The 27334-nt window shown below is 42.8% G+C and overlaps 1 protein-coding gene across 1 annotated transcript in view; it reads right to left on the reverse strand.

Annotated features, from left to right (window-relative positions):
* LOC311244782 (hyaluronidase-4-like) overlaps window positions 1-27334 on the reverse strand; it is a gene marked incomplete at both ends in the record, with an annotated part of 55422 nt that overhangs the window by 14718 nt on the left and 13370 nt on the right. The window contains one exon of the mRNA XM_084334469.1: window positions 23784-24092. Coding sequence (XP_084190595.1) covers window positions 23784-24092 — 309 coding nt within the window. The remainder of the gene's footprint in view (window positions 1-23783; window positions 24093-27334) is intronic.

Below are 27334 nucleotides of genomic sequence, written 5' to 3' on the forward strand. Positions count from 1 at the left end.
GTATAGTATCTGTTTACAGTAGAAATGCAGTATAGTATATGTTTACAGTAGAGGTACAGTATCATATCTGTTTACAGTAGAAGTGTAGTATAGTATATGTTACAGTATAAGTACAGTATATTATCTGTTTACAGTATAAGTACAGCATATTATATGTTTACAGTATAAGTACAGTATATTATCTGTTTACAGTATAAGTACAGTATATTATCTGTTTACAGTAAAAGTACAGTATGGCATCTGTTTAGGGCAATTCCATGCAAATGTCAACCTCACCATGACAAAATTAAAATAACATGATCATAACCAAACCAATTTCAAATGTATCATCAAGGTCTATACTTTGAAGTACAAAATAGATTTGATCGTAATATTTATGAGAATGCATGTTTTTTCACACTACAGAAGGAGACACAATGATGTAAAAATTTATTTTTTGATTAACCTAATTGTATGACTTTCTGAATGGCCAGAATGGCAAAAAAAAGAATCAACAGATATTTTTCTAACCTCAACTTTGGTCATGAAGGGCTGTTGTATCAATATGTGAATCAATTATGTACTTTGTGTCTTTCCATTGGCAGGTGAAGCATGCTGTTATAATGCCTCTTTATGGGACAGCGAATGTAACATCCATAACGTTTTCCAGGAAAAGTTGTCATAAAATTTGCATCTGGAATGCAATGTCAACCAAACTTCCTAAGCAAAGCTAACTTTTATAAAGATGACATATTAGCAACAATTAGTCATTCTGGTCTTTTTGTTTGAAGTATAATTTACACATTTTAGTTACACTTATTGAGATAAAGATGAGCCTGCAATAAGAAATGTTTTGACCTTTTGGATTTTGAGATAGGTGACAAAATACACAGCGTTATGGATGTTACGGAAATAGACAAGCTTTTCGGACACACTGAACACATGATGAAAACTCTGTGAATATCTTTTTCAAAGAATAACATGTTTACTATCACTTTGTAGGGAAGGGTTTGAGGTACCCAAAAAAACCTGGCATTTCCTCTCAAGGAATGAATCACAACATTTTTGCGTTATGGATGTTACACGTCTGAAATAGACAAAAAACACTATCAAAAATGTGTGTTGTTAAGTCCGATTATGACCCCTTTGTTTGATTTAAATCAGAAGTATTTTATGACTCCTTGTTAAAATCCAATATATTTCCAGACACAACTTTTTCACACATTGTTGGTCTATCTAGGCAGAGCAGTGTCCACGTTAGCCTACTGCTAATCGGCTGCTGTCGGCCATCTCCCCCTCGCGTCTGCTCAGCCTACATGTGTATTTGTTATTGTTTTGCCGAGTATCGTGACAAGAAACCCACCCCAAAAAACACAGAAACCCCAAATGAAACCAAACATAAAGTAAATTAGTATTATTCCAGGGACGACATTTCAAGACAGGCCCCAGGAATGAAGGATGCAGTGACCATAAGAGAAGGAGTCAAGCAGAGGGTTCAGAAACGCCACATGTCCATGTCCCTTATGGAGGCTTACCGCTGCACTTCCAACCAAAGAGGACAAGTCCTGGGTCAGTTTTGATCAGATTCGTGAACACCTCAATCCTCACATGGATAACAGAGGGAGATACCATTTCTCTGAACCAGTCCAGGCAGAATGAATTGGACTTGATTTTTTATAACTTTCTTTTTCATGGTGAGGTTGACATTTTCATGGAATTGCTCCAAAACTCATTTTCTGATTTAACTGATATTAATATTGCTGTTCTCTGTATAGAAAACACTTTTTTATGTTTATCAAATAAAGAGCAATTTTCCAAAAACGTTTTGTAATTTATTTTCAGAAGTGACTGATATTTTGAAACTATTTAAGACAAAAAAAAAGAAAAGATTTGTGATGTCACAGTATGATGTCATAATAGAACATTCTAGAACATTTGTGATGTCACAGTATGATGTCATAATCGAGATTCTAGAACATTTGTGTTCTATATATATGCAATCATTCTCTCAGCATTTCCTGGCATTTTTTCAGACTACAACATGAATCCAGACTGGTTTGACCCTCAAAATGGTCCACCGAAGTCAAACACATGTGGGTAAAGCCCTATTTGAGTGTTTAGTGTTTTTGTCTATTTCAGACGTGTAACATCCATAACGCAAAAATGTAACATCCATAACGGCACTTTTTTGTGATTCATTCCTTGAGAGGAAATGCCAGGTTTTCCTGAATGTGCTTTTTGGGTACCTCAAAGCCTTCCCTACAAAGCGATAGTAAACATGTTATTCTTTGAAAAAGATATTCACAGAGTTTTCATCATGTGTTCAGTGAGTCCGAAAAGCTTGGGCAATTCCAACGTTATGTATGTTACATTCAGAGAGAACATTGGAAACTTAACTTAACATTGACAAGGCATCGATTTGAATTGGAAGTATAATTTACACATTTTAGTTACACTTATTGAGATAAAGAGCCTACAGTAAGAAATGTTTTGACCTTCTGGATTTTGAGATAGGTGACAAAATACACAGCGTTATGGATGTTACGGAAATTGACAAATACTAACCAAGCTAACCTGAACCAAACTAACCTGAACCAAGCTAGGCTGAACCAAGCTAACCTGAACCAAGCTAACCTGAACCAAGCTAAACTTACCTGAAATAGTCACTGCAGTCACACAGGAGGGCCTTGTGGGCATTCAACTCAGTGCTGTTGACTTTAATAACCACATCACAGAGCCTTCCCTCCAGATGCAGCTCATTAAGGATTGTACAGGACATTGTTTCCTTTTCCATGTGGTGATTTTAAATTGTATCTACAGAATATATTCAAGTTTACAGACGAGTAGCCGGAAACAACAAGTGATATCTTCACTTGGTCTTCTGAGATCTGAGATCATCTGAGAGAATTGTTATACTGTACACAAATGTTCTAGAATGTTCTATTATGACATCATACTGTGACATCACAAATGTTCTAGAATGTTCTATTATGACATCATACTTGCTTGTTTGTTTGTTTATTTACACATATAAAAACAATTACATATATAATACAATATAATCCACAAGGGATGTGTAGGAGAATTGCCTAAAAACCCTCTAGGGGCTTGCATGTGGCATTCACCAAGAAGCTAAATTACATTATATCAAGATAAAACTCTTCCAATCTTAATAACAGTGCTTGTGACCACAACTCGGCCCGCCCCCTTCTCGTCTAGACGTTCTAGAGTTTTTTTGTTTGTTTTTTCACATTATTATAAATTGAATGTATAAGTACTTGTTTACTATAAAAACTAACAGTTATCAGCTCTCCACATTGTTTTCAGTTTAGCTGGTCGTCCGCAGTAATACACATTGGCCGTATTACGGGGAGGGAAACTGAAGGGTGGGGATCGAGCGTTGTGAACAAGCGACTCCTACAAGTCGGTTGGTGCGCCTGCGCAGTAGAATCAGGAAGTGTCGTGGGCAGCGTGAGCCTCCCACGCGTTACTCCTCGACACTGAGAGATCGAGCTGCGCAGGTGAAAAGATGCGACTGCTGTTACCTCAAGTACCGGAGGGGACTTGTGCTATGACTTAGTCCACATTGCAGCCGGCTTGTGGGAGGCAAGAAACAGCGTTCGTGACAGGGGAGGGTTGAATTGGATGATACGAAATTGGGATGGGAGAAAAATATAGAAAATGGGAGAAAAAGTGGATAAAAAAAAAAACTAACAGTTAGAATATCTAAAATAGTATCATTCCTTTGTTTAAAAATTGGTTGTTCACAGACTTTATTTCAATGAAACAGGGGCGTAATTACTGTATTTGCATGTGAATCAAACCCGCAGAGATTTACATTGGGGGAGTGTTAGAGCGACGCACTGGCTGTCTGTTTACACTTTCAATGGGATTATCATTACGTTGCAGCAGCTGCACTCTGGATCAGAAAGAGATGAATGCATCGGATCTAATGAACGAGTACATGAACTTTGTTAAACCAGTTGATTCAGTCTCGGCTCACCGGTGAAAACACCGCGCTATTCAACGGAATTAACTATGAGATCGGTCGAGATGCGTCTGCATGGGTACGTTTAAGAATGTTTGTTTACAGTAGCAGCCAACTCTTTACAATTCCGCATCTTTGATAAAACTACACCAAGTTTTTCTGCCGACCACAAGTCCAACCATGTCACGTTTATTGTGTTATTACGACGAGCCCATGCTACATTAACGTTAGCGTTAGCTAGCTAGCTAGCTAGCCACACAGCCATGTAAGTTAAAGTTGCTAACGTTATATTGATAGCTATTGTTTCAGATAGCAAGGTGGAGAGCTGTAAACAAGACGAAAGTGTATGGATGCAGGGTCCATGTGTGTGTGTGTGTGTGTGTGTAATAACAACAAGTTTATAATCTCAGCACTGTATCTGTATCTCTGTGTGTGTGTTGGGTCTTGAGGGGGTTGATTGAAAATGTTATTAACAGATTGCAGAATGGGTACAGTACAATACAGCTCAATACACACAATTGTTAAGGGTATGCAGACCAGAGAAAGACTTTCGTCTTGTTTACATCAGGGTCCCCCATTTTCAATTCATCATAACATTGACATACATGACATACAGGTAGACAGTACTGCTACATCAGTGTCTAAGAGAGGTGATGAGCATCAGATAGCAAGGTGGAGAGCTACATAACATTAGGTTGTGGTGGCTAGGAGGGATATGAGAACTGTGTGTGTGTGTGTGTGTGTGTAACTAGGAGGGATATGAGCACTGTGTGTGTGTAACTAGGAGGGATATGAGCACTGTGTGTGTGTAACTAGGAGGGATATGAGCACTGTGTGTGTGTAACTAGGAGGGATATGAGCACTGTGTGTGTGTAACTAGGAGGGATATGAGCACTGTGTGTGTGTAACTAGGAGGGATATGAGCACTGTGTGTGTGTAACTAGGAGGGATATGAGCACTGTGTGTGTGTGTAGTTTAAGATGCTGCATCATCACCTCTTAACCACTGAGTCCAGCTAGTTTAAGATGCTGCATCACCTCTTAACCACTGAGTCCAGCTAGTTTAAGATGCTGCATCATCACCTCTTAACCACTGAGTCCAGCTAGTTTAAGATGCTGCATCATCACCTCTTAACCACTGAGTCCAGCTAGTTTAAGATGCTGCATCACCTCTTAACCACTGAGTCCAGCTAGTTTAAGATGCTGCATCACCTCTTAACCACTGAGTCCAGCTAGTTTAAGATGCTGCATCACCGCTTAACCACTGAGTCCAGCTAGTTTAAGATGCTGCATCACCTCTTAACCACTGAGTCCAGCTAGTTTAAGATGCTGCATCACCTCTTAACCACTGAGTCCAGCTAGTTTAAGATGCTGCATCACCTCTTAACCACTGAGTCCAGCTAGTTTAAGATGCTGCATCACCTCTTAACCACTGAGTCCAGCTAGTTTAAGATGCTGCATCACCTCTTAACCACTGAGTCCAGATAGTTTAAGATGCTGCATCACCTCTTAACCACTGAGTCCAGCTAGTTTAAGATGCTGCATCATCACCTCTTAACCACTGAGTCCAGCTAGTTTAAGATGCTGCATCATCACCTCTTAACCACTGAGTCCAGCTAGTTTAAGATGCTGCATCATCACCTCTTAACCACTGAGTCCAGCTAGTTTAAGATGCTGCATCACCTCTTAACCACTGAGTCCAGATAGTTTAAGATGCTGCATCACCTCTTAACCACTGAGTTCAGCTAGTTTAAGATGCTGCATCACCTCTTAACCACTGAGTCCAGCTAGTTTAAGATGCTGCATCACCTCTTAACCACTGAGTCCAGCTAGTTTAAGATGCTGCATCACCTCTTAACCACTGAGTCCAGCTAGTTTAAGATGCTCATCACCTCTTAACCACTGAGTCCAGATAGTTTAAGATGCTGCATCACCTCTTAACCACTGAGTCCAGCTAGTTTAAGATGCTCATCACCTCTTAACCACTGAGTCCAGATAGTTTAAGATGCTGTATGTGACATGAGGACCGTGTGTATGTGTAACTAGGAGGGATATGAGGACTGTGTGTGTAACTAGGAGGGACATGAGGACTGTGTGTGTGTAACTAGGAGGGATATGAGCACTGTGTGTATGTGTAACTAGGAGGGACATGAGGACTGTGTGTGTAACTAGGAGGGATATGAGGACTGTGTGTGTAACTAGGAGGGATATGAGCACTGTGTGTGTGTAACTAGGAGGGATATGAGGACTGTGTGTATGTGTAACTAGGAGGGATATGAGGACTGTGTGTGTGTAACTGTGACACTGACATCCATCACTTCAATCATACATTATTTTATTATTTATGCATCAGAGAATGGCCCATGCCACTGAGTGAGGACTTTGTTGCTTTTTCTCGTTGTGACATAGATTTAACAATAATTCTGGTGTCAAAGCAGCATGGGGGGGGGGGGGGGTACATAGCTTCACAGTCCTATACAGTCCAGATAGGGGGTCCTGGAGAGACAGGGGTCCTGAGGAGAGAGAACTCTGATGGCAGCACTTAATTATGTTAATGTTATTCAGGTGAGGGGCGTTGCTGGAGGGGTTTTGTTGACGCCCAGTTGAAACTGTCTGAAGTGTGAAAAGTGGCTTTCCTTTGAGACGCCTTTTCACCTCTTAGGTATTCTAGAACACAGCCAGTTTTAGAAGTTATAATTGAGCACATCGTGTTCAAAACATTCTCAGATTTCAACATATGACACATCATTTGAAAGCTTAGATTCTGTACTTTAGCAATCTGGAATAATCTGAAAAATTGAAATGTAGAGATCTGGCACAAAGCGCTGTGAGGTGACACATATATGCTTACCACTTGTATCTATTGCTATGTCTGCCCACTACAATCACATGAGCTGTCTAACGCCTGTCCCGTCTCCCTGTCCCCCTGTGAGTTGCTGTCCTGGAGTGCTGACCGGAGTGTCGGACGTCCCGTGATGAAGGCCGGGAGAATGCGACCCCCTCTGCGTGCCCCCCTGTCTCGGGAGGAGAGTGCCGGACGTCCCGCGATGATGTCGGGGAGTTTGCGACCCTCTCTGCGCCGCCCCTATCTCCCTGTCTCCGGCTGTCCCTGAGCAATGACCGGAGTGTTGAATGTCCCGTGACTAAGATGGGGAGGACGTGACTCTATTTGCGCCGCCCCTGTGCCTCAAATAGATCCGCTATCAGCTCTATCTTCAATCTTTCAAAATGTTCAGTTGCTATTGCATGCACTCATCTGTGTTTCACTACACACTTGAGTGCATGCTTACCAACTGTAAGTCTGCAACACTACTATCACCGACATCTAAGAAGGGAGATCCCCCCTTGAATGGCCCTTCTAAGGTTTCTCTCCTCCACACTGCCTGTGGAGCATTTTTCCCTATTGTTAGGTTTTAGTGAGTTTTTCCTTACCTTCGCGTGGGGTATGTCTGGGAGTGCTTGCATTCTTTCATTTATTTGCATTTATCTTAAATTTTTTGGACCTTATGGTGTTCTTGTTCTGTTCTTGACTTATTGTTATGTTTTCTTCTTGACTTGTTTAAAGAAGACCTGTACGGCCCATGGGGACATTAACATGTGTTGTCGGGCCTTATAAATAAATTTGATTTGATTTGATTTGAATGCAGTCTAAACAGTCATACATCTTTAATTCAACTTCAGCCCTGATCATAACCATTTATTTTTAGATTTTTTTGTAATGTCAGATAAAAAATGAAATACTCCCACTTTTCTGAAAAGAGTTGGTGTTAAATCTGACATTACAAAAAATCCATCAAAATCTGTGTTGCTGACACATGCCTAGCCTGTAATAATCCCCCCCAGAAAAATTTACTTTGCATTTGATATATTGAAAATATTTTCCTTTTTGTGTGTTTTTTTCAACAATAATTTGTGATGCCATCACACAAACTGGCATTTAAAGGGTAAACATTCAAAAATGTATTGAATATGTGTTTTCTTTTCTTTTTTACAATAATTTGTGATGCCCATCACAAACACTGGCATTTAAAGGGTAAAAATTCTAAAAATCCTGCACCAGAATGCAGGAAATTAAGTTTTTGTAACAAAATAATTGTGTGTGTGTGTGTGTGTGTGTGTGTGTGTGTGTGTGTGTGTGTGTGTGTGTGTGTGTGTGTGTGTGTGTGTGTGTGTGTGTGTGCGCATGTGTGTGTGTGTGTGTGTGTGTGTGTGTGTGAGTGAGTGAGTGAGTGAGAGAGAATGACGGACAATTGCTGAAATACAGTTGTTCTTAATTTTCTCATTTGCTACTGTATGTGAGAATGTTAGTTATTATGTTCTCAATGCCCCTTGCATTGTATGAGTTGTGTGGAAGCGTTTGCTAGTTCTAGTGCTATCCCTTTGTACATTGTGGTTGTGTCTGACAAAAGTTAACAATAAATAATGGTATTAGGAATACATTTGACTCCTGCGTGAACTGTGCATAGCTGAATAGACTGTATTTTAACGCCGGTCATATGGTGGTACTTGGAGAGCCAGCTACGTTCTCAGGTGGTACTTGGTGTAAAAAGTTTGAGAACCACTGGCTTAGAAGATAATAGATAATAACACTTGTGAGTTGCTTAGATCAGTGGTTCTCAACTGGTCTAGCCTCGGGACCCAACATCTTCCTAGTCATTAAGTCACGACCCAAATTCTTTAACCACAATGATTTATTTCCATTTTTTTTTTTTTTTGCAGTAATACACAATCTTTCATGCACTGTTAAAAACATGAAATAAACACAAAAAAGTGCAACAAAAGTGCAACTAGGGCTAAAAACCCAATGAAATAAAATAATAATAAATAATATAATGCTTCTTAGCAGATTTCTTAGCTTAACATAACAGACCTAAGTTTGGGGGAACTAATGGGATAACTGGGGTTGCAACAAAAGTGCAACTAGGGCTAAAAACCCAATGAAATAAAATAATAATATTAATAATAAATAATATATCCTTCTTAGCAGACTTCTTAGCTTAACATCCCAGGGAACTAAAGGGATAACTGGGGATGTTGTTTGCTCCTGACAAGAGTCTCAAAGTCTGGGGTGATGGTAGACAAAGCAACTCGGAGGTCATGCTCACTGTCCAATCAGTTCCTCTGCTTTGTCTTCAGCTGGACCAGAGCTGAGAAACCACTTTCACAAAGATAGGTAGTAAAAAAAAGATATTATAAAAAAAAAGAAAATTACACATCCGCGACCCACTCAAAATGGCCCACCAGTTGAGAAACACTGGCTTAGATAATAGATAGTAACCCTGTCTTGTGTTGCTTAGATAATAGATAACACCTATAACCCTGTGTTGTGTTACTAAGATAATATATAACACATAACCCTGTGTTGTGTTACTAAGATAATATATAACATATAACCCTGTGTTGTGTTACTAAGGTAATATATGACCTTAATAACAATACAATGCCAAGTGAAAGCCATTCATGGTCATACTGTTTTCATGCATTTCCCCCCCCCTTCAAGTGAATAAACACATACATAACTGTGCCTTGTGTGTCTCCATGATGATGCCACATACAATGACAAGTGGAAACTACTCTATATGGGCATAGTGTTCAGCACTGGGCCTAGTTAGTTTAAATTGTGGCTGTGTCGCCCTCTAGAGGGGAGTGGAGGGTGTCGCAGCTGGTTTCCCCAGCAGAGCTGAGCTGTTGCACAGCCCAAGGGCATCTGGAGATCAGAGCCACTAGCTCAGACCTGGGCATTGTACGGCCCGCGGGCCGGATCCGGCCCGCGGGATGATTCTGACCGGCCCGCGAAAGATTACATGATAATAAAAAAATTAAAAAAAAATTAAAAAATATTTTTTTTTTAATTTTTTTTTTTTTTTTAATATATATATATATATATATTTTTTTTTTAATACGCTTAGGAGACATGCTCAGAAGATGTTGGTTCTCTTTGGATCCACCTACATATGTGAACAGACATTCTCAGTCATGACGTTTACCAAGTCCAGGTACAGACCCTCTCTCACTGATGAACATCTGGCAGCTGTGCTTCGCATCTCCACCTCAGACATGCAACCTGACTTTGATGGACTTGTTAAAGCTCAACAGAGACTGGATTTCTCACACTGAATGAAAAAAAAAAAAGAACTGAAGAACACTAAAATGTGGAAATATAACAAGTGAAATGGGACACTTGATATTTTTTTTTCTTTTTTTTGCACAGTTCTGAAAACATTAAATGTTTAATATAGGCATGTAAATTAAAAAAGGCTACAAAACTGGGACACTTTTCTTTACACAGTTCAGTGACATGTCTTGTTTATTTTTGCTATAAGATGATGTGATGTCTTTAGAAAGCTAAGAAAATCCTTGTTTCAATAGTATATGAAACTCAAAATGCCCTTTGTTATTAATGTTTCACATTTTGTTTATCATTTTGGAAATAAATTCTATTTGAATAAATGATATTTTTGAAAGCTAACCTCACCTTTTAATTGCCAAATAATAACATACACTCTTACCAGGGGTCAAAACAATGCCATTTACTGCTTTTTATATAGAAATAAAATGTATATTATGCATAATTGAGTTTGGAATTTTGGCCCGGCCCCCCAACATATTTTCAGTTGCTCATTCGGCCCCCCGGGAAAAATAATTGCCCACCCCTGCACTAGCTGGTTGTACTCCAGTGTTTACGTCCCTCTGTTCTCCTCCGTCTCTGTCACTGGACACGACACGCGTCACATGTTTCTGACATGGATCCTGTTCCAAATGTGTATTTCATAACCAGTGATGCCAAGTAATCTGATTACTGATTACTCCTTTAAAAAGTTATCTAGTTACTTTACTGATTACTTGATTACTAAGTTACTTTGAAAGTAACTAGGTTACAAAGTCGTCGTCGTCCCCCCTGCTGCTGCCACAACATAAGAATGACAACAGTTTTTATTTTATTTTTTATAATACTTTATTGAAAGTGCATAATGTCATAAATCATGATTGGCTGCTCATTGGCTGTGCGAACGCACGTCCCATCTCCGGTCTCGCTGACTGTACCCCTGGCTCTCTTATCATCGGCATTATGAGATATAGTAACTAAATAGTAACGCACAGCCACTTGGAAAAGTAACTGTAATCAGATTACTGGCTTGTAAAAAGTAACAAGTTAGATGACTATTTACTGAAAAAAGTTATCAGATTAGGGGTCGGGAACCTATGGCTCGCGAGCCATATATGGCTCTTCTGGTGACAGCATATGGCTCCCAGAATTTTTTGAGTAAAATTTTTTTTTTATTTTTTTTTTTATTTTATTTTTATATACTTGTGATATTTCTTAATAATACTGTGTCATTTTAAAGTAAACAGAAATTAGTTTTGAAGATACAGCTAATAGTATCTGTAGCTGAAGATATAGCGAGCAGCCTGAAGACCAGCTGATTCTTAAAACTTGGAACGAGCTTCCTGTGACATACCACACAATGCAGCGTGAGTATTGCCGTATTGACCATGTTTGGCTCTACATATGCATGTGGGCAGTCATTCTCGCATATGAGGAACATTAAGACCAACCTACGCTCACGTTTAACTGATGGAAGCCTCAACGCCTGCATGAAGCTCAACCTAGTCACCACGTATGAACCAGATTACAAGGCCATCAGCAAAACCATGCAGCACCAGAAGTCGCATTAAAAGTAAGACATATTTAATTTATTATACGTTAAAAAATACTATATGGCTCTCAATGAAATATATTTAGAAATATTTGGCTTTTATGGCTCTCCCAGTCAAAAAGGTTCCTGACCCCTAGTTACTGGCATCACTGTTCATAACGGAAGGGTGTGATACAGGGTGGAGCTGATGAAGAGTGTGATACAGGGTGGAGCTGATGAAGAGTGTGATGCAGGGTGGAGCTGATGAAGAGTGTGATACAGAGTGGAGCTGATGAAGAGTGTGATACAGGGTGGAGCTGATGAAGAGTGTGATGCAGGGTGGAGCTGATGAAGAGTGTGATGCAGGGTGGAGCTGATGAAGAGTGTGATGCAGGGTGGAGCTGATGAAGAGTGTGATGCAGGGTGGAGCTGATGAAGAGTGTGATGCAGGGTGGAGCTGATGAAGAGTGTGATGCAGGGTGGAGCTGATGAAGAGTGTGATGCAGGGTGGAGCTGATGAAGAGTGTGATGCAGGGTGGAGCTGATGAAGAGTGTGATGCAGGGTGGAGCTGATGAAGAGTGTGATGCAGGGTGGAGCTGATGAAGAGTGTGATGCAGGGTGGAGCTGATGAAGAGTGTGATGCAGGGTGGAGCTGATGAAGAGTGTGATGCAGGGTGGAGCTGATGAAGGGTGTGATGCAGGGTGGAGCTGATGAAGGGTGTGATGCAGGGTGGAGCTGATGAAGAGTGTGATGCAGGGTGGAGCTGATGAAGAGTGTGATGCAGGGTGGAGCTGATGAAGAGTGTGATGCAGGGTGGAGCTGATGAAGGGTGTGATACAGGGTGGAGCTGATGAAGAGTGTGATACAGGGTGGAGCTGATGAAGAGTGTGATACAGGGTGGAGCTGATGAAGAGTGTGATACAGGGTGGAGCTGATGAAGAGTGTGATGCAGGGTGGAGCTGATGAAGAGTGTGATGCAGGGTGGAGCTGATGAAGAGTGTGATGCAGGGTGGAGCTGATGAAGAGTGTGATGCAGGGTGGAGCTGATGAAGAGTGTGATGCAGGGTGGAGCTGATGAAGAGTGTGATGCAGGGTGGAGCTGATGAAGAGTGTGATACAGGGTGGAGCTGATGAAGAGTGTGATGCAGGGTGGAGCTGATGAAGAGTGTGATACAGGGTGGAGCTGATGAAGAGTGTGATGCAGGGTGGAGCTGATGAAGGGTGTGATACAGGGTGGAGCTGATGAAGAGTGTGATACAGGGTGGAGCTGATGAAGAGTGTGATACAGGGTGGAGCTGATGAAGAGTGTGATACAGGGTGGAGCTGATGAAGAGTGTGATGCAGGGTGGAGCTGATGAAGGGTGTGATGCAGGGTGGAGCTGATGAAGGGTGTGATACAGGGTGGAGCTGATGAAGAGTGTGATACAGGGTGGAGCTGATGAAGAGTGTGATACAGGGTGGAGCTGATGAAGAGTGTGATGCAGGGTGGAGCTGATGAAGAGTGTGATGCAGGGTGGAGCTGATGAAGAGTGTGATGCAGGGTGGAGCTGATGAAGGGTGTGATGCAGGGTGGAGCTGATGAAGAGTGTGATACAGGGTGGAGCTGATGAAGAGTGTGATGCAGGGTGGAGCTGATGAAGGGTGTGATGCAGGGTGGAGCTGATGAAGAGTGTGATGCAGGGTGGAGCTGATGAAGAGTGTGATGCAGGGTGGAGCTGATGAAGAGTGTGATGCAGGGTGGAGCTGATGAAGAGTGTGATGCAGGGTGGAGCTGATGAAGAGTGTGATACAGGGTGGAGCTGATGAAGAGTGTGATACAGGGTGGAGCTGATGAAGAGTGTGATGCAGGGTGGAGCTGATGAAGAGTGTGATGCAGGGTGGAGCTGATGAAGAGTGTGATGCAGGGTGGAGCTGATGAAGAGTGTGATACAGGGTGGAGCTGATGAAGAGTGTGATACAGGGTGGAGCTGATGAAGAGTGTGATACAGGGTGGAGCTGATGAAGAGTGTGATGCAGGGTGGAGCTGATGAAGAGTGTGATACAGGGTGGAGCTGATGAAGGGTGTGATACAGGGTGGAGCTGATGAAGAGTGTGATACAGGGTGGAGCTGATGAAGAGTGTGATGCAGGGTGGAGCTGATGAAGAGTGTGATGCAGGGTGGAGCTGATGAAGAGTGTGATACAGGGTGGAGCTGATGAAGAGTGTGATGCAGGGTGGAGCTGATGAAGGGTGTGATACAGGGTGGAGCTGATGAAGAGTGTGATACAGGGTGGAGCTGATGAAGAGTGTGATGCAGGGTGGAGCTGATGAAGAGTGTGATGCAGGGTGGAGCTGATGAAGAGTGTGATGCAGGGTGGAGCTGATGAAGAGTGTGATACAGGGTGGAGCTGATGAAGAGTGTGATGCAGGGTGGAGCGAGCTGATGAAGAGTGTGATACAGGGTGGAGCTGATGAAGAGTGTGATGCAGGGTGGAGCTGATGAAGAGTGTAATGCAGGGTGGAGCGAGCTGATGAAGAGTGTGATGCAGGGTGGAGCTGATGAAGAGTGTGATACAGGGTGGAGCTGATGAAGAGTGTGATACAGGGTGGAGCTGATGAAGAGTGTGATGCAGGGTGGAGCTGATGAAGAGTGTGATGCAGGGTGGAGCTGATGAAGAGTGTGATACAGGGTGGAGCTGATGAAGAGTGTGATGCAGGGTGGAGCTGATGAAGAGTGTGATACAGGGTGGAGCTGATGAAGAGTGTGATACAGGGTGGAGCTGATGAAGAGTGTGATACAGGGTGGAGCTGATGAAGACTGTGATGCAGGGTGGAGCTGATGAAGAGTGTGATGCAGGGTGGAGCTGATGAAGAGTGTGATGCAGGGTGGAGCTGATGAAGAGTGTGATACAGGGTGGAGCGAGCTGATGAAGAGTGTGATGCAGGGTGGAGCTGATGAAGGGTGTGATGCAGGGTGGAGCTGATGAAGAGTGTGATGCAGGGTGGAGCTGATGAAGAGTGTGATACAGGGTGGAGCTGATGAAGGGTGTGATGCAGGGTGGAGCTGATGAAGAGTGTGATGCAGGGTGGAGCTGATGAAGAGTGTGATGCAGGGTGGAGCTGATGAAGAGTGTGATGCAGGGTGGAGCTGATGAAGGGTGTGATGCAGGGTGGAGCTGATGAAGAGTGTGATGCAGGGTGGAGCTGATGAAGGGTGTGATGCAGGGTGGAGCTGATGAAGAGTGTGATGCAGGGTGGAGCTGATGAAGAGTGTGATGCAGGGTGGAGCTGATGAAGGGTGTGATGCAGGGTGGAGCTGATGAAGAGTGTGATGCAGGGTGGAGCTGATGAAGGGTGTGATGCAGGGTGGAGCTGATGAAGAGTGTGATGCAGGGTGGAGCTGATGAAGAGTGTGATGCAGGGTGGAGCTGATGAAGAGTGTGATGCAGGGTGGAGCTGATGAAGAGTGTGATGCAGGGTGGAGCTGATGAAGGGTGTGATGCAGGGTGGAGCTGATGAAGGGTGTGATACAGGGTGGAGCGAGCTGATGAACTGTTCAACAACATCATAGGAGATCAATGCCATCGGACTCTGCAACCCTTCATTGATTATATTGATACTAGGCAATACATCATCTGTAACTCTAGCTACTCTAGTTTATACCTAATATGAGACGTCTAATAATCACTCTATAACGCAGCTTTGTACTATTACTGATATATTGTATTTCTAATTTAAACTTGTATTATACTTTGTAAGTGTGTGTGTGTGTGTGTGTGTGTGTTGTGTGTGTGTGTGTGTGTGTGTGTGTGTGTGTGTGTGTGTGTGTGTGTGTGTGTGTGTGTGTGTGTGTGTGTGTGTGTGTGTGTGTGTGTGTGTGTGTGTGTGCGTGCGTGCGTGCGTGCGTGTGTGTGTGTGTGTGTAATATAACCTATGTTTTTATGAAACTCTTTTAACTCTTATCAATTTATGTTAACGTATACAGCACTAATTCTTTGTGAAATGAAAGATGCAAATAAACAGATGTAAAAAAAAAAAAAAAACAGATCACATGATGTGCTGTCCCGAAACGAACACAGAGATGACACACCATGTGACTTAAACTTAAATACGGTGCGTATAATATACCTAAATATATAACCTGAATGGTTGGTGTGGAAATATGTCAACGGTGGTAAATATATAACCTAATGCTGCTCTGATTAAATGTTATGTTAAAGTGGTATGTGGTCCAGTTATGCTGCTCTGATTAAAGGTCATGTTAAAGTGGGATGTGGTCCAGTTACGCTGCTCTGATTAAAGGTGATGTTAAAGTGGTATGTGGTCCAGTTAGGCTGCTCTGATTAAATGTTATGTTAAAGTGGTATGTGGTCCAGTTATGCTGCTCTGATTAAATGTTAGGTTAAAGTGGGATGTGGTCCAGTTATGCTGCTCTGATTAAAGGTTATGTTAAAGTGGTATGTGGTCCAGTTATGCTGCTCTGATTAAAGGTCATGTTAAAGTGGGATGTGGTCCAGTTATGCTGCTCTGATTAAAGGTTATGTTAAAGTGGTATGTGGTCCAGTTATGCTGCTCTGATTAAAGGTTATGTTAAAGTGGTATGTGGTCCAGTTACGCTGCTCTGATTAAAGGTTATGTTAAAGTTGTATGTGGTCCAGTTATGCTGCTCTGATTAAAGGTTATGTTAAAGTGGTATGTGGTCCAGTTATGCTGCTCTGATTAAAGGTTATGTTAAAGTGGTATGTGGTCCAGTTATGCTGCTCTGATTAACGGTTATGTTAAAGTGGTATGTGGTCCAGTTATGCTGCTCTAATTAAAGGTGATGTTAAAGTGGTGTGTGGTCCAGTTACGCTGCACTGATTAAAGGTTATGTTAAAGTGGTATGTGGTCCAGTTATGCTGCTCTGATTAAAGGTTATGTTAAAGTGGTATGTGGTCCAGTTATGCTGCTCTAATTAAAGGTGATGTTAAAGTGGTGTGTGGTCCAGTTATGCTGCTCTAATTAAAGGTGATGTTAAAGTGGTGTGTGGTCCAGTTATGCTGCTCTGATTAAAGGTTATGTTAAAGTGGGTATGATCTGTGCAGTATCGTGTGTTCCGACACAAAATATTTCTGTATCAACAGACAATAAAGAACAATCTTTAACTATCTTCTGATGACTCTGCGATAGTGGGATGTATAAAGGACGGTGACGAGAGGGAATACCGGGAACTGGTAGTGGACTTTGTCACATGGTGCGATAAAAACCACCTGCAGCTAAATGTGGCGAAGACCAAGGAACTGATGGTGGAGCTGGGGAGGAGGAGGAGTGCACCTGTGACCCCCGTTTCCATCAGGGGAGTTGATGTGGACATGGTTGAGGTGTACAAATACCTCTGTGTGCACATCGACAACAAACTGAACGGGTCAAAACATGCAGAAGCACTATACAAGAAGGGCCAGAGCCGACTCTACTTCCTCAGAAGGCTGAGATCCTTCAATGTCTGTACAAGGATGAGTCGGTGGTGGCGGGCGCCTTCTTGTACGCTGTGACCTGCTGGGGCAGCGGACTGAGAGCAGTGGACACATCCAGGCTGGATAAGCTGGTCAGGAAGGCCAGCAGCGTGGTTGGGGTGGAGCTGAACTCTCTAGCGAGGGTGGCGGAGAGGAGGAGCCTCGCTAAGCTCCAGGCCATCAGGGAAAACCCCTCCCACCCACTACACACAGACTTGGCTGACAGGAGGAGCATGTTCAGTGCTAGGCTTACACTACCCAAATGCAGCACTGAACGGCACAGGAAGTCCTTCATTCCAACAGCCATCAGACTATATAATGCATCACTGTGCCTCACTGCATCACTGAGCACAGAGCGGCAGCTCAATAGTGGCAGGAGGCCGCGACTAGCGGCCTCCAGGCTCCACAACAGAGGGCAGTGACGGCTGCCAGACATTTATCTAGGTCTTATTGGAACCCAAGGAGGACAATACACTACCTGAAGCATACTGCACCTTGTGACACTGTGAATACTGGAATATATATTTCATTTAGTTAGATTTAAATTATAATTATATTGACCAAATTGCTTCCCCCATGCTCAATATGCTCAGTATATTCTTACTGTATTTATTTCTGTATATTTTATTTCATTTAATTTTATTCTATTTTACTCTACTCTTATCCTAGGCAACTTGATTTGATTTGTGTTATTATTCTAATTTGTGACCTGTCCTGTCTAAATGTTTAAATGTTTAAATGTTGAGCGATTTGCAGTGTCAAATTTCCTACAGGATAATAAAAGTATTTCTATTCTATTCTATTCTATTCTATTCTATTCTATTCTATTCTATTCTATTCTATTCTATCTTATATTACAAAAAAAACTAAAACGAACTGAGGTGTGGGGGTGGCTGGTGTAAGCATTCAACCTTGCTAATTACACCTGGGAGCAGGCGTGGCTACACACCTGTTGCCAATTACACCTGGGAACAGGGTGGCTACACAGCTGTTGTGCATTGAGGTAATCTGTGTGCATAAATCTGCCGTCCTCACGCACAAAGGTTAGAGCCTCTGTCAAGACAGCTACTTCCATCTGCTCTGCTTTGTGGCATCTTGCCAGCCCTCTTCAATAGACCCTGCGGCAGATAATACTTAAACTAAATAGTGTATGTGTGTCTTCAACAAGATTATTACAATTTACTAAAACTAATGTGACCACTTCTTAATTCTTGTTGTGTCCACAATACAGTCAGTTACAAGGCTTGGCTAGATGTGGTTCAACCACAGCTGAGCACATTGCTGTCCCTTCTCATTGAACTCATTGAGTCCGCTGCTGTGCAGGGCTGTTCCAGCAGGGGGCGTATCAGGAGGTGCTGCATGGTCTGTGTTTCAGTGGCACAATCACACACAAACGTCCCCATCATGTAAGTATCCCCATTTGGCGAGAGTTGCTTTTGAACGTCCAACACCAGATCTTATTCTGTTTAGGCATTTCCACACTGCATAGTTGGTGTCACTAAAACTAGGCATAACATTTTTTAAACTGAAACTAAAACGACTGAAGTATATGGTTTTTTATATTTTGGCTGACATCCTACCTCGACGACCACTCCTGCCGAGTATCATGGAGAGGGTCCCTGTCGGCCCCCCGCCCCCTTCGGACGGGTGTCCCCCAGGGCTCGTAATATGTCTCTACTACTAGGCACTCAACACTGCAGCACCCAAGTTTCAGCACTGTTTGATGCACTTTTTTCAGGCCTACCTAATTCAAGCATAAAAAAATCTTCAACTTGTGCAAAATATACTAAAACTACAAATTTGATCACATCACACCAGTTTTGTCCACCTTACACTGGCTTCCTATTCAATCCAGATCTGACTTTAAAGTGCTACTCCTCACCTACAAAATTTTAAATGGGCTCGCACCGCTCTATCTATCCGATCTCATCTCCCGATACTCGCCCGCTCGTGCTCTGCCCTCACAAAATGCGGGGCTTCTATTGATTCCTAGGGTTAAAAAGAAATCTGCCAGACACAGAGCCTTTGTCTACCGCGCTCCCTACCTGTGGAACAAATTACCTGCCGTCGTCAGGGGCGCCTGCTCTGTCGAAGCTTTTAAATCCCTGCTCTTAGCATGCAACGTCCCACATATGGAAGTTTTTTGGACCTTTTGCAATCGGCATTTTGGCGACCCCTAGTGGCTCGGTTGTGCATATTTTGTAATACAATATATATATCGAATTCAAGGCTTATTTGTTGCCTGTCGATGGCGACAAAATCCGACAAAATCCGTTCAGCGGTTCTCGAGTTACATGCCGGTATTTGAGGCTTGTGCAAAGTACACGGTTTTGCGCAAAATACCACTCCCGACTCAGGCTGCAGTAGTTCCGTCAATCTAGATCCGATCTCGAAAATGATTGTGGATCATTGTAGCCAATGAGTGCGGCTTCCAATGATACCCCAAATAAACAGTTTACCAAAATCACTCCTAATCACTCATTTCTGAATGGATCTTTATGAAATTTGGATATGTACTACATAAGGCTTCAGGCTTACATTGGAATATCGACGAAACCTTACTTGGTCCCAAGAAGAGGGTCTCGTGTATTATTGGGTTAGGACATTTACTGTACATTGGAGGGGGGGGGGGGGGGGGTTGGACATTTACAGGGGCCAGTGTGTGTGCTCGACACGTTTCTTAAATTTTTTTTAATGTAAAATAAAGGATAACTAAATTGAAGCTATAGTGTACTTAAAATAAAAATACATAGACTGCCTTTAGTTTTACTCATTGTCAATAGACCTGCATGGTGTTGGAAAATATTTACTTAATTTAATTTTGTAATATATTGTGATGTGAACAAATACAGGAGCACCATCATTTCAACAGATATATGCAGCTTTTAACAACAAGTTCATTTTGGGAAGAATAAGGCGCTCTAAGGAAAGAATAAGTCACTTTGAAGGAAAATGAACGAAACATGGCTTTATTCCAAAAAAAGAATGTATCTTTATTTGCAGTGGATTTTACATTCAGGCAACAATTTTTCACTTGTTGCATAGTCCTTGTTGCATATTTGGTATACAATCTTGATATGAAAAGTATAAGTGCACTGGACAGTTACACACACATGAGCACTACGTGATACACAGTGGCTGAGATGAGTATGTTGCTGAGCTGGTCTGAGTGAGTGTCAACACAGAGATTAAATGGTTGAGGTACATGTATGGTACACAAATAAACCAGGGTCAGTGCTATAAAGTAATATGTGCTACATTTTCAAATGCAATGGATATATTTTATGTTCTACATTCCAGGCCCACATTCAAGACTGTGTCATTAGAGCCAACCTCAACATTAAAAAGGCCTTTAATTCACACTATTATTATTGCATCAGTATATATGCCCATCTTTGGTGTTTTGTTAAAATGATTAAGCTAACGGTATAGTAAGTTCAGCATTCCTGCTGTTCTCACGATGACAATACAGTGGTGCTATGTACAGACCATAAGCACCCATTGAGATACAATAGTGTTCAATATTGTTGTAGCAAAAATGGCTTTTATTATATAAAAAAAAATATATATCAGTTTAGTAATTACTTGATTGGATGAGATACGTTAGAGGAAAACTAACTTTTGTAACCACTTTTCCACCACGTTTCTCTGAAGAAACCAAGCACAGTATCAAGTTGCATATTACAGTAAACTACAGAGAAGCACATTTAAATGTGATTGTTCCAAGATCCCCCCCCCCCATGACATTAATTGCCAGCAACACTTATTTGTTTCCAGTATCTCAACAAGTAAAACTCAGGTGCAAGTGCTTATTGGAATGACTACTACCCAGGTCAATCAAAAAGAGTGGACTATCCCTTTAGCACAAAGGACTAGCACTGTGGAGGCAGTTCACGTGTAGTCACTGCTGATTGGCTTACATATTGTTCTAGCAAAGTCATTGCACATTTTCACAATTTTCGTCCTGGGTTTTTGGTTATTGTTACTGATGGTGTAGAATGTTAAGTGGTTGCACAATTTGAAAGCTCATTGATGTTATTTCAATACATTGGCCCATTTCGTTTTGTTGGGGGCGAGTTTGTAGACTTCAGACATGGGATGAGGACAACACAGCCCTGTTTGTTTCACAATCAATATCTAAAGTAGGGTAACGGTGTATTGCTGGAGAAATGCATACAGTGGTTGGTCAAAGAGACCAGTGCATATTGTCTGGTACCTACTGTAAAGGCAAAATGTCAATCAGAGACAGAATAAGATTCGTCGTGGTGACTTCAGGGATGTTGTCACACAAACGTGCATCAGAACGGCAGGTGATTGTTTTTTTAAATGCCATTGAAAGCACCTCACCGCTGTCGTGGGAATATACCTCGTAATAACGTCAATTGTGCCTTCGTTGCTTGGAATGAAAGTTCAAGTCGATGTGGTTTTTATAGACATCTAGAAAATCACATAAAAAAAAATACATTGTCATTTGAGGAAAACACGGGCATCAATTGGAAAGAGATAATTAGTCGGGCGTAGGGCGCTTCGGACCAGCAATGCAGAAATGGGGTCTCGTGGATAGCGCCCAGTGCGAATGCGAATAAACTGTGGAACACGTAATGAGCAGCTGCCCCAACAACACCAGCCACCGGATGGCGACCGTGGTCTAATAATGGACCTGGACGATGACACGTTGGACTGGCTTGCCTCAACGGAGCTGAATGTCACTCTAAGGACATACGCCAGAGAGACAGAAAATGTACGCTTATACTCAGAACATTCCCCTGGGTGCATCTACAGTATATCTTGTATAGGGAGCATCTTCAGACTTTATACCTGATGAAATCACAGATTTGTTTTAGCAGTTGAATTCAGAGTTGTTCGTGTAACTCGCCTAATCCATAAATCCAGTTGACTCTTTTCCCAGTTCAGTTCTCCAACCTGTGGGGCGACGGTCAATAGGAGACACCTAACATCTTAGTCTTAGCATCCCTGTGTGACTGTAAGTTATGTAGCCTACGAGATGATTACGTTAATAGGAGATAGAAACTTGAAATCTAATAGGATGCTACTGGAAATTAAAGAAATCTAATAGGATCCTACTGGAAATGAAAGAAATCTAATAGGATCCTACTGGACATGCCTGTCACATTTGTATGTTAAGAGCTTCACTTTAAAAGGTCCTCGGAACAAGGTTTGCATCGACCCCTTCACAGAAATGTGCATGCTAGTTTGTAATATATTTCTTATTAATGTGCATTCATGGTTCTTGAAAATCCACCCACAAACTAAATTCTACTATTTAACTGCCACCGACTTTCCCCATCTGTACTGGCTGGCGCCAGCGTTATTGACCATTTTAGCAATGTTTGCAGACCCACCGTGTGTTCTGTATTATAGATATGGAGACAATAGTATGGCTCATTTTACAGGCATTGTTCATAGTCCATTACTGACTAATCAGTTAATTTCTACACACTGTAGTTTGTTACACGCTACACGCAAAACATCGCCCCTTTCCAAAAGAATCCAGTCTTTTTCCATATATATTTCCACGAGATATGACACGTTATATGCAATAAGCTCAAATCGTTCTGGTTGATCGCCTGAATCCCCAAATACTCCCAAATCAAAGGTATATATACCATGTACATATGTGCCTTCACAAAATCATCAAGGGGGGGGGGGGGTAGTCTTACCCCGATCGTCATTGCAATTCCAACGTAGGCAGATGAATCAGGGACACCTAGAGGGCTCCGGCTGACCGTATAGAACGGGGATCAAAGGAAAATATCAAAGGATCAAAACCCGAGAAAATCTTGGGTTTTGGCACTCAACGCATGGCGAGATAACCCGACTTATCTCGGGTATGGCACACAATGAGTTAAAGGTGCATCGTGTTGTTTGGAGAGAGACATTTGAAACTGTGAGACGTGAAAAAGAAGATGTCATAACTGAATAAACAAACTGTTTGGTCCCTGAAACAGTGCCTGACGCTACTGAAAGGTTACTGTTTCACTGTTGTTGTCTTTAATGGTAGGATTCATCATGCAATAAAAAATTTATTATTCTACAAATGACATAGCTTTTGTATAGTAAATATATACAATTTGTAAACTAATTGTGGGCTCTTCAAATGTCAATCAAACTCTCCCCAAACATAGTGCACCTTTAACTGGATCTGTGTACCTGAACAAGTTCAAGTTCAAGTCCCAAAGCATGAAACAGAGCCACGACTCTTATCTTATTCCCGTGAGAACGAACGGGACACAGATTGTGTGGATACTGGGACAGCAGCCTGCATGCTTTTCCAGGAACATATTGATTATGGGGATCTGAGAGAGGCCTTGTTGTGTTCATAAATACACACAAACTGTCCCAATATCATAGAACTACAGTATGTGAATTCAGTTTACTGGTGGTTTTCACACAGTATTACCCAGAAAAGTGACTCGAAGCTCTGCCTCTTCTACCGCCAGTCCTCCACGTTATGTAAAGTACCGTCGTCATCACGCCACTATCCTGACAACCGACAGGTTCAACATGAGCAGCAGCAACAGCGGCATCAAGTGAAGTCCGTCGCCGGGCGGCACCGTGGCCCCCCCGCTCCCCACCTCGTTCCACTCCTCGTCGTTCTTCCAGTCCTCCTCCTGGTCGTCCCACTTCTCCTCCACCACCACCACCACCACCTCCTTCTCCTCCTCCTCCTCCTCGTCTTCCACCACCCTGTTCAGGCTGTCGCACTTCTCCCCCTCGTGCCCCTCGTAGCAGTGGCAGCGGAACCTCTCCGCCAGCAGCCGGAGCTCGTGCTGTGAGTGCCAGCCGCTGACCGCGAAGTCGCCGTCCCCCGCCGGCTGGATGCGGTAGCTGTCGGCGCTCAGGTGCAGGTAGTGCTGGGCGCGGGCGTTCCGGCGGACGCAGCGCCCGTTGCTCTGGCACAGGAAGTCGCTGCAGACCTCGGCGGCGCGGGTGACGTTGGTGATGTACTGGCCCAGTCGTTGGCCCAGGAAGGACTTCACCTTGGTGCAGTTGAACTGTGGACAGGCGGTGGGCGGTGGGGGGGAAGGGGGCACAAGTTAAAGTGGCATGAAAAGAGTGGGGTTGTGTGAGAACAGGCTGTTTCAGGGAGTGAGTGGATGAGAGGGTTCAAACGTAAGCATTGTGCGTTTCAAAATGTTAGAGCGGTTTTAGAACGGGAGCACTAACAGAATTATACACATGACGTCCGCTATGACGCTATCTATTGTCCGTCTCTGTGTGTTTACAGCAATGGGTTGTGTCTGGTGCCAGAAGGGGCTCAAGAAAAGAACACTTTGTTCCGGAGTCGACTCTCTGGCCATGCGTGTCCTCTCCTACTGTCGTCTGGTTCTGAATGACTAATGAACTCTCTTAGCGTGTGTTGACACGGGACGAACACGCCTAACAAGAGCCAATGGTTGTTGTGGAGCAGATGTTGGGCCACACTGGCCGCAGGGACAATGTTTCCGTCTCAGGGTATTGTTTGTTTTTATGCCTCCCATTCACTTTCTTTGCACTGTTCAATAAATGTATATTGCACCCCAATACATATACAGTATATATATATAAACATCAACAGGCTGATTAGGATAATACTGCCGAAGTTGGCAAAACTAGTGCTTGGGAGCGTTCAACCCTCAAACCGTGGCCTCTAAAGGTGATGTTAAAGTGGTCTGGGGTCCAGTGATGCTGCTCTGATTAAAGGTTATGTTAAAGTGGTATGTGGTCCAGTTATGCTGCTCTGATTAAAGGTTATGTTAAAGTGGTCTGTGGTCCAGTTATGCTGCTCTGATTAAATGTTATGTTAAAGTGGTATGTGGTCCAGTGATGCTGCTCTGATTAAAGGTTATGTTAAAGTGGTCTGTGGTCCAGTTATGCTGCTCTGATTAAAGGTTGTGTTAAAGTGGTATGTGGTCCAGTGATGCTGCTCTGATTAAAGGTTATGTTAAAGTGGTATGTGGTCCAGTGATGCTGCTCTGATTAAAGGTTATGTTAAAGTGGTATGTGGTCCAGTTATGCTGCTCCGATTAAAGGTTATGTTAAAGTGGTCTGTGGTCCAGTGATGCTGCTCTGATTAAAGGTTATGTTAAAGTGGTATGTGGTCCAGTTATGCTGCTCTGATTAAAGGTTATGTTAAAGTGGTATGTGGTCCAGTTATGCTGCTCTGATTAAAGGTGATGTTAAAGTGGTATGTGGTCCAGTTATGCTGCTCTGATTAAAGGTCATGTTAAAGTGGTATGTGGTCCAGTTATGCTGCTCTGGGTAAAGGTTATGCTAAAGTGGTATGTGGTCCAGTGATGCTGCTCTGATTAAATGTTATGTTAAAGTGGTGTGTGATCCAGTTATGCTGCACTGATTAAAGGTTATGTCAAAGTGGTATGTGGTCCAGTTATGCTGCTCTGATTAAAGGTTATGTTAATGTGGTATGTGGTCCAGTTATGCTGCTCTGATTAAAGGTGATGTTAAAGTGGTATGTGGTCCAGTTACGCTGCACTTATTAAAGGTGATGTTAAAGTGGTATGTGGTCCAGTTACGCTGCACTGATTAAAGGTTATGTTAAAGTGGTATGTGGTCCAGTTACGCTGCACTGATTAAAGGTGATGTTAAAGTGGTATGTGGTCCAGTTACGCTGCACTGATTAAAGGTTATGTTAAAGTGGTATGTGGTCCAGTTACGCTGCACTGATTAAAGGTTATGTTAAAGTGGTGTGTGATCCAGTTATGCTGCACTGATTAAAGGTTATGTTAATGTGGTATGTTGTCCAGTTACGCTGCACTGATTAAAGGTTATGTTAAAGTGGTATGTGGTCCAGTTAGGGCCCGCGTCCACTTGGCGCATATTTCTGACCGCACGCATCTGTTTTCAATGTATTCCAATGGGGAGGGAGCGCATGCGGCCGCCTCTAGGAAGTGCGCTGCCGTCGGCTTCTTTTCTCAGCTTTTTTGTGCGGCCGAAAGTTTAAACTTTCTGAACTTTCAGAGCGATGCGCTGGAGCTCATTTTCAGACAACCAATCACAGCCATTCATCTACCACTCTGTTTGTAACCTGACACCGGAGCTGCCTGCCTGTCTGGCTGTCTCCCACAGACCATTGAGATTCGCGACAAAACTAATAATAATAACTACACGAATACACTACTAAAAAGCTAATAAAAAGCAAAGGGCGAACTGTGGTGTCAGGCAATAGCTATATATATAATTAATATACAATAAAGTTATTCAAATATGCTATAATATGTGCAAAACCGCGGCATGGCTGTAGATTTATTTCTGTCATCTACAAGATGCGCTTCAAGCCAGCTCTGCCGGCGCACTCCCAGCATGTTTCACGGAGAAATATGACCCTAAGAGTGGTATGTGGTCCAGTTACGCTGCACTGATTACATCCCGTTGAAGTTAACATGCTTCAAATGTGAAAAAGTATATCATCTTCATACATTTTTTATTTTATATTGCGTTTTCTATGCAAACATATTTTTCTTCAAAATAGCTAGTAACTGATGGATTCAGATACATGTAGTGGAGTAAAACGTACAACATTTCCCTTGAAATGTAATGGAGTAAAAAAGTATAAAGTTCCCTAAAATGAAAATACTCACATGAAGTACAAGTAAGTCGAAACTGGTACACAACTTGAGTACAAATACTTAGTTACTTTCCACCACTGCCTTTATAATGTATTATAAAGTCACTGTGCAGTATTGGATGCTGTCTTTCATGTTTTGCAAAAGCTCCATATCCAGTTAGAGCTGCATGAGGCAGCTTCTTGGAGATGAGCGTGAGTGAGTCCACCTGCCGGCAGCAATAGAGCGGAGCTCTGCATCACTGTTGAAGCCAACGCCAGCAACACAGGTCTTCCACAGACTCCCAGAGCAACACAGGTCTTCCACAGACTCCCAGAGCAACACAGGTCTTCCACAGACTCCCAGAGCAACACAGGTCTTCCACAGACTCCCAGAGCAACACAGGTCTTCCACAGACTCCCAGAGCAACACAGGTCTTCCACAGACTCCCAGAGCAACACAGGTCTTCCACAGACTCCCAGAGCAACACAGGTCTTCCACAGACTCCCAGAGCAACACAGGTCTTCCACAGACTCCCAGAGCAACACAGGTCTTCCACAGACTCCCAGAGCAACACAGGTCTTCCACAGACACCCAGAGCAACACAGGTCTTCAACAGACTCCCAGAGCAACACAGGTCTTCCACAGACTCCCAGAGCAACACAGGTCTTCCACAGACTCCCAGAGCAACACAG

The sequence above is a fragment of the Notolepis coatsorum genome (genome assembly GCF_963971535.1).
Source record: "Notolepis coatsorum genome assembly, chromosome: 18".
In the NCBI taxonomy this organism is placed as follows: domain Eukaryota; kingdom Metazoa; phylum Chordata; class Actinopteri; order Aulopiformes; family Paralepididae; genus Notolepis; species Notolepis coatsorum.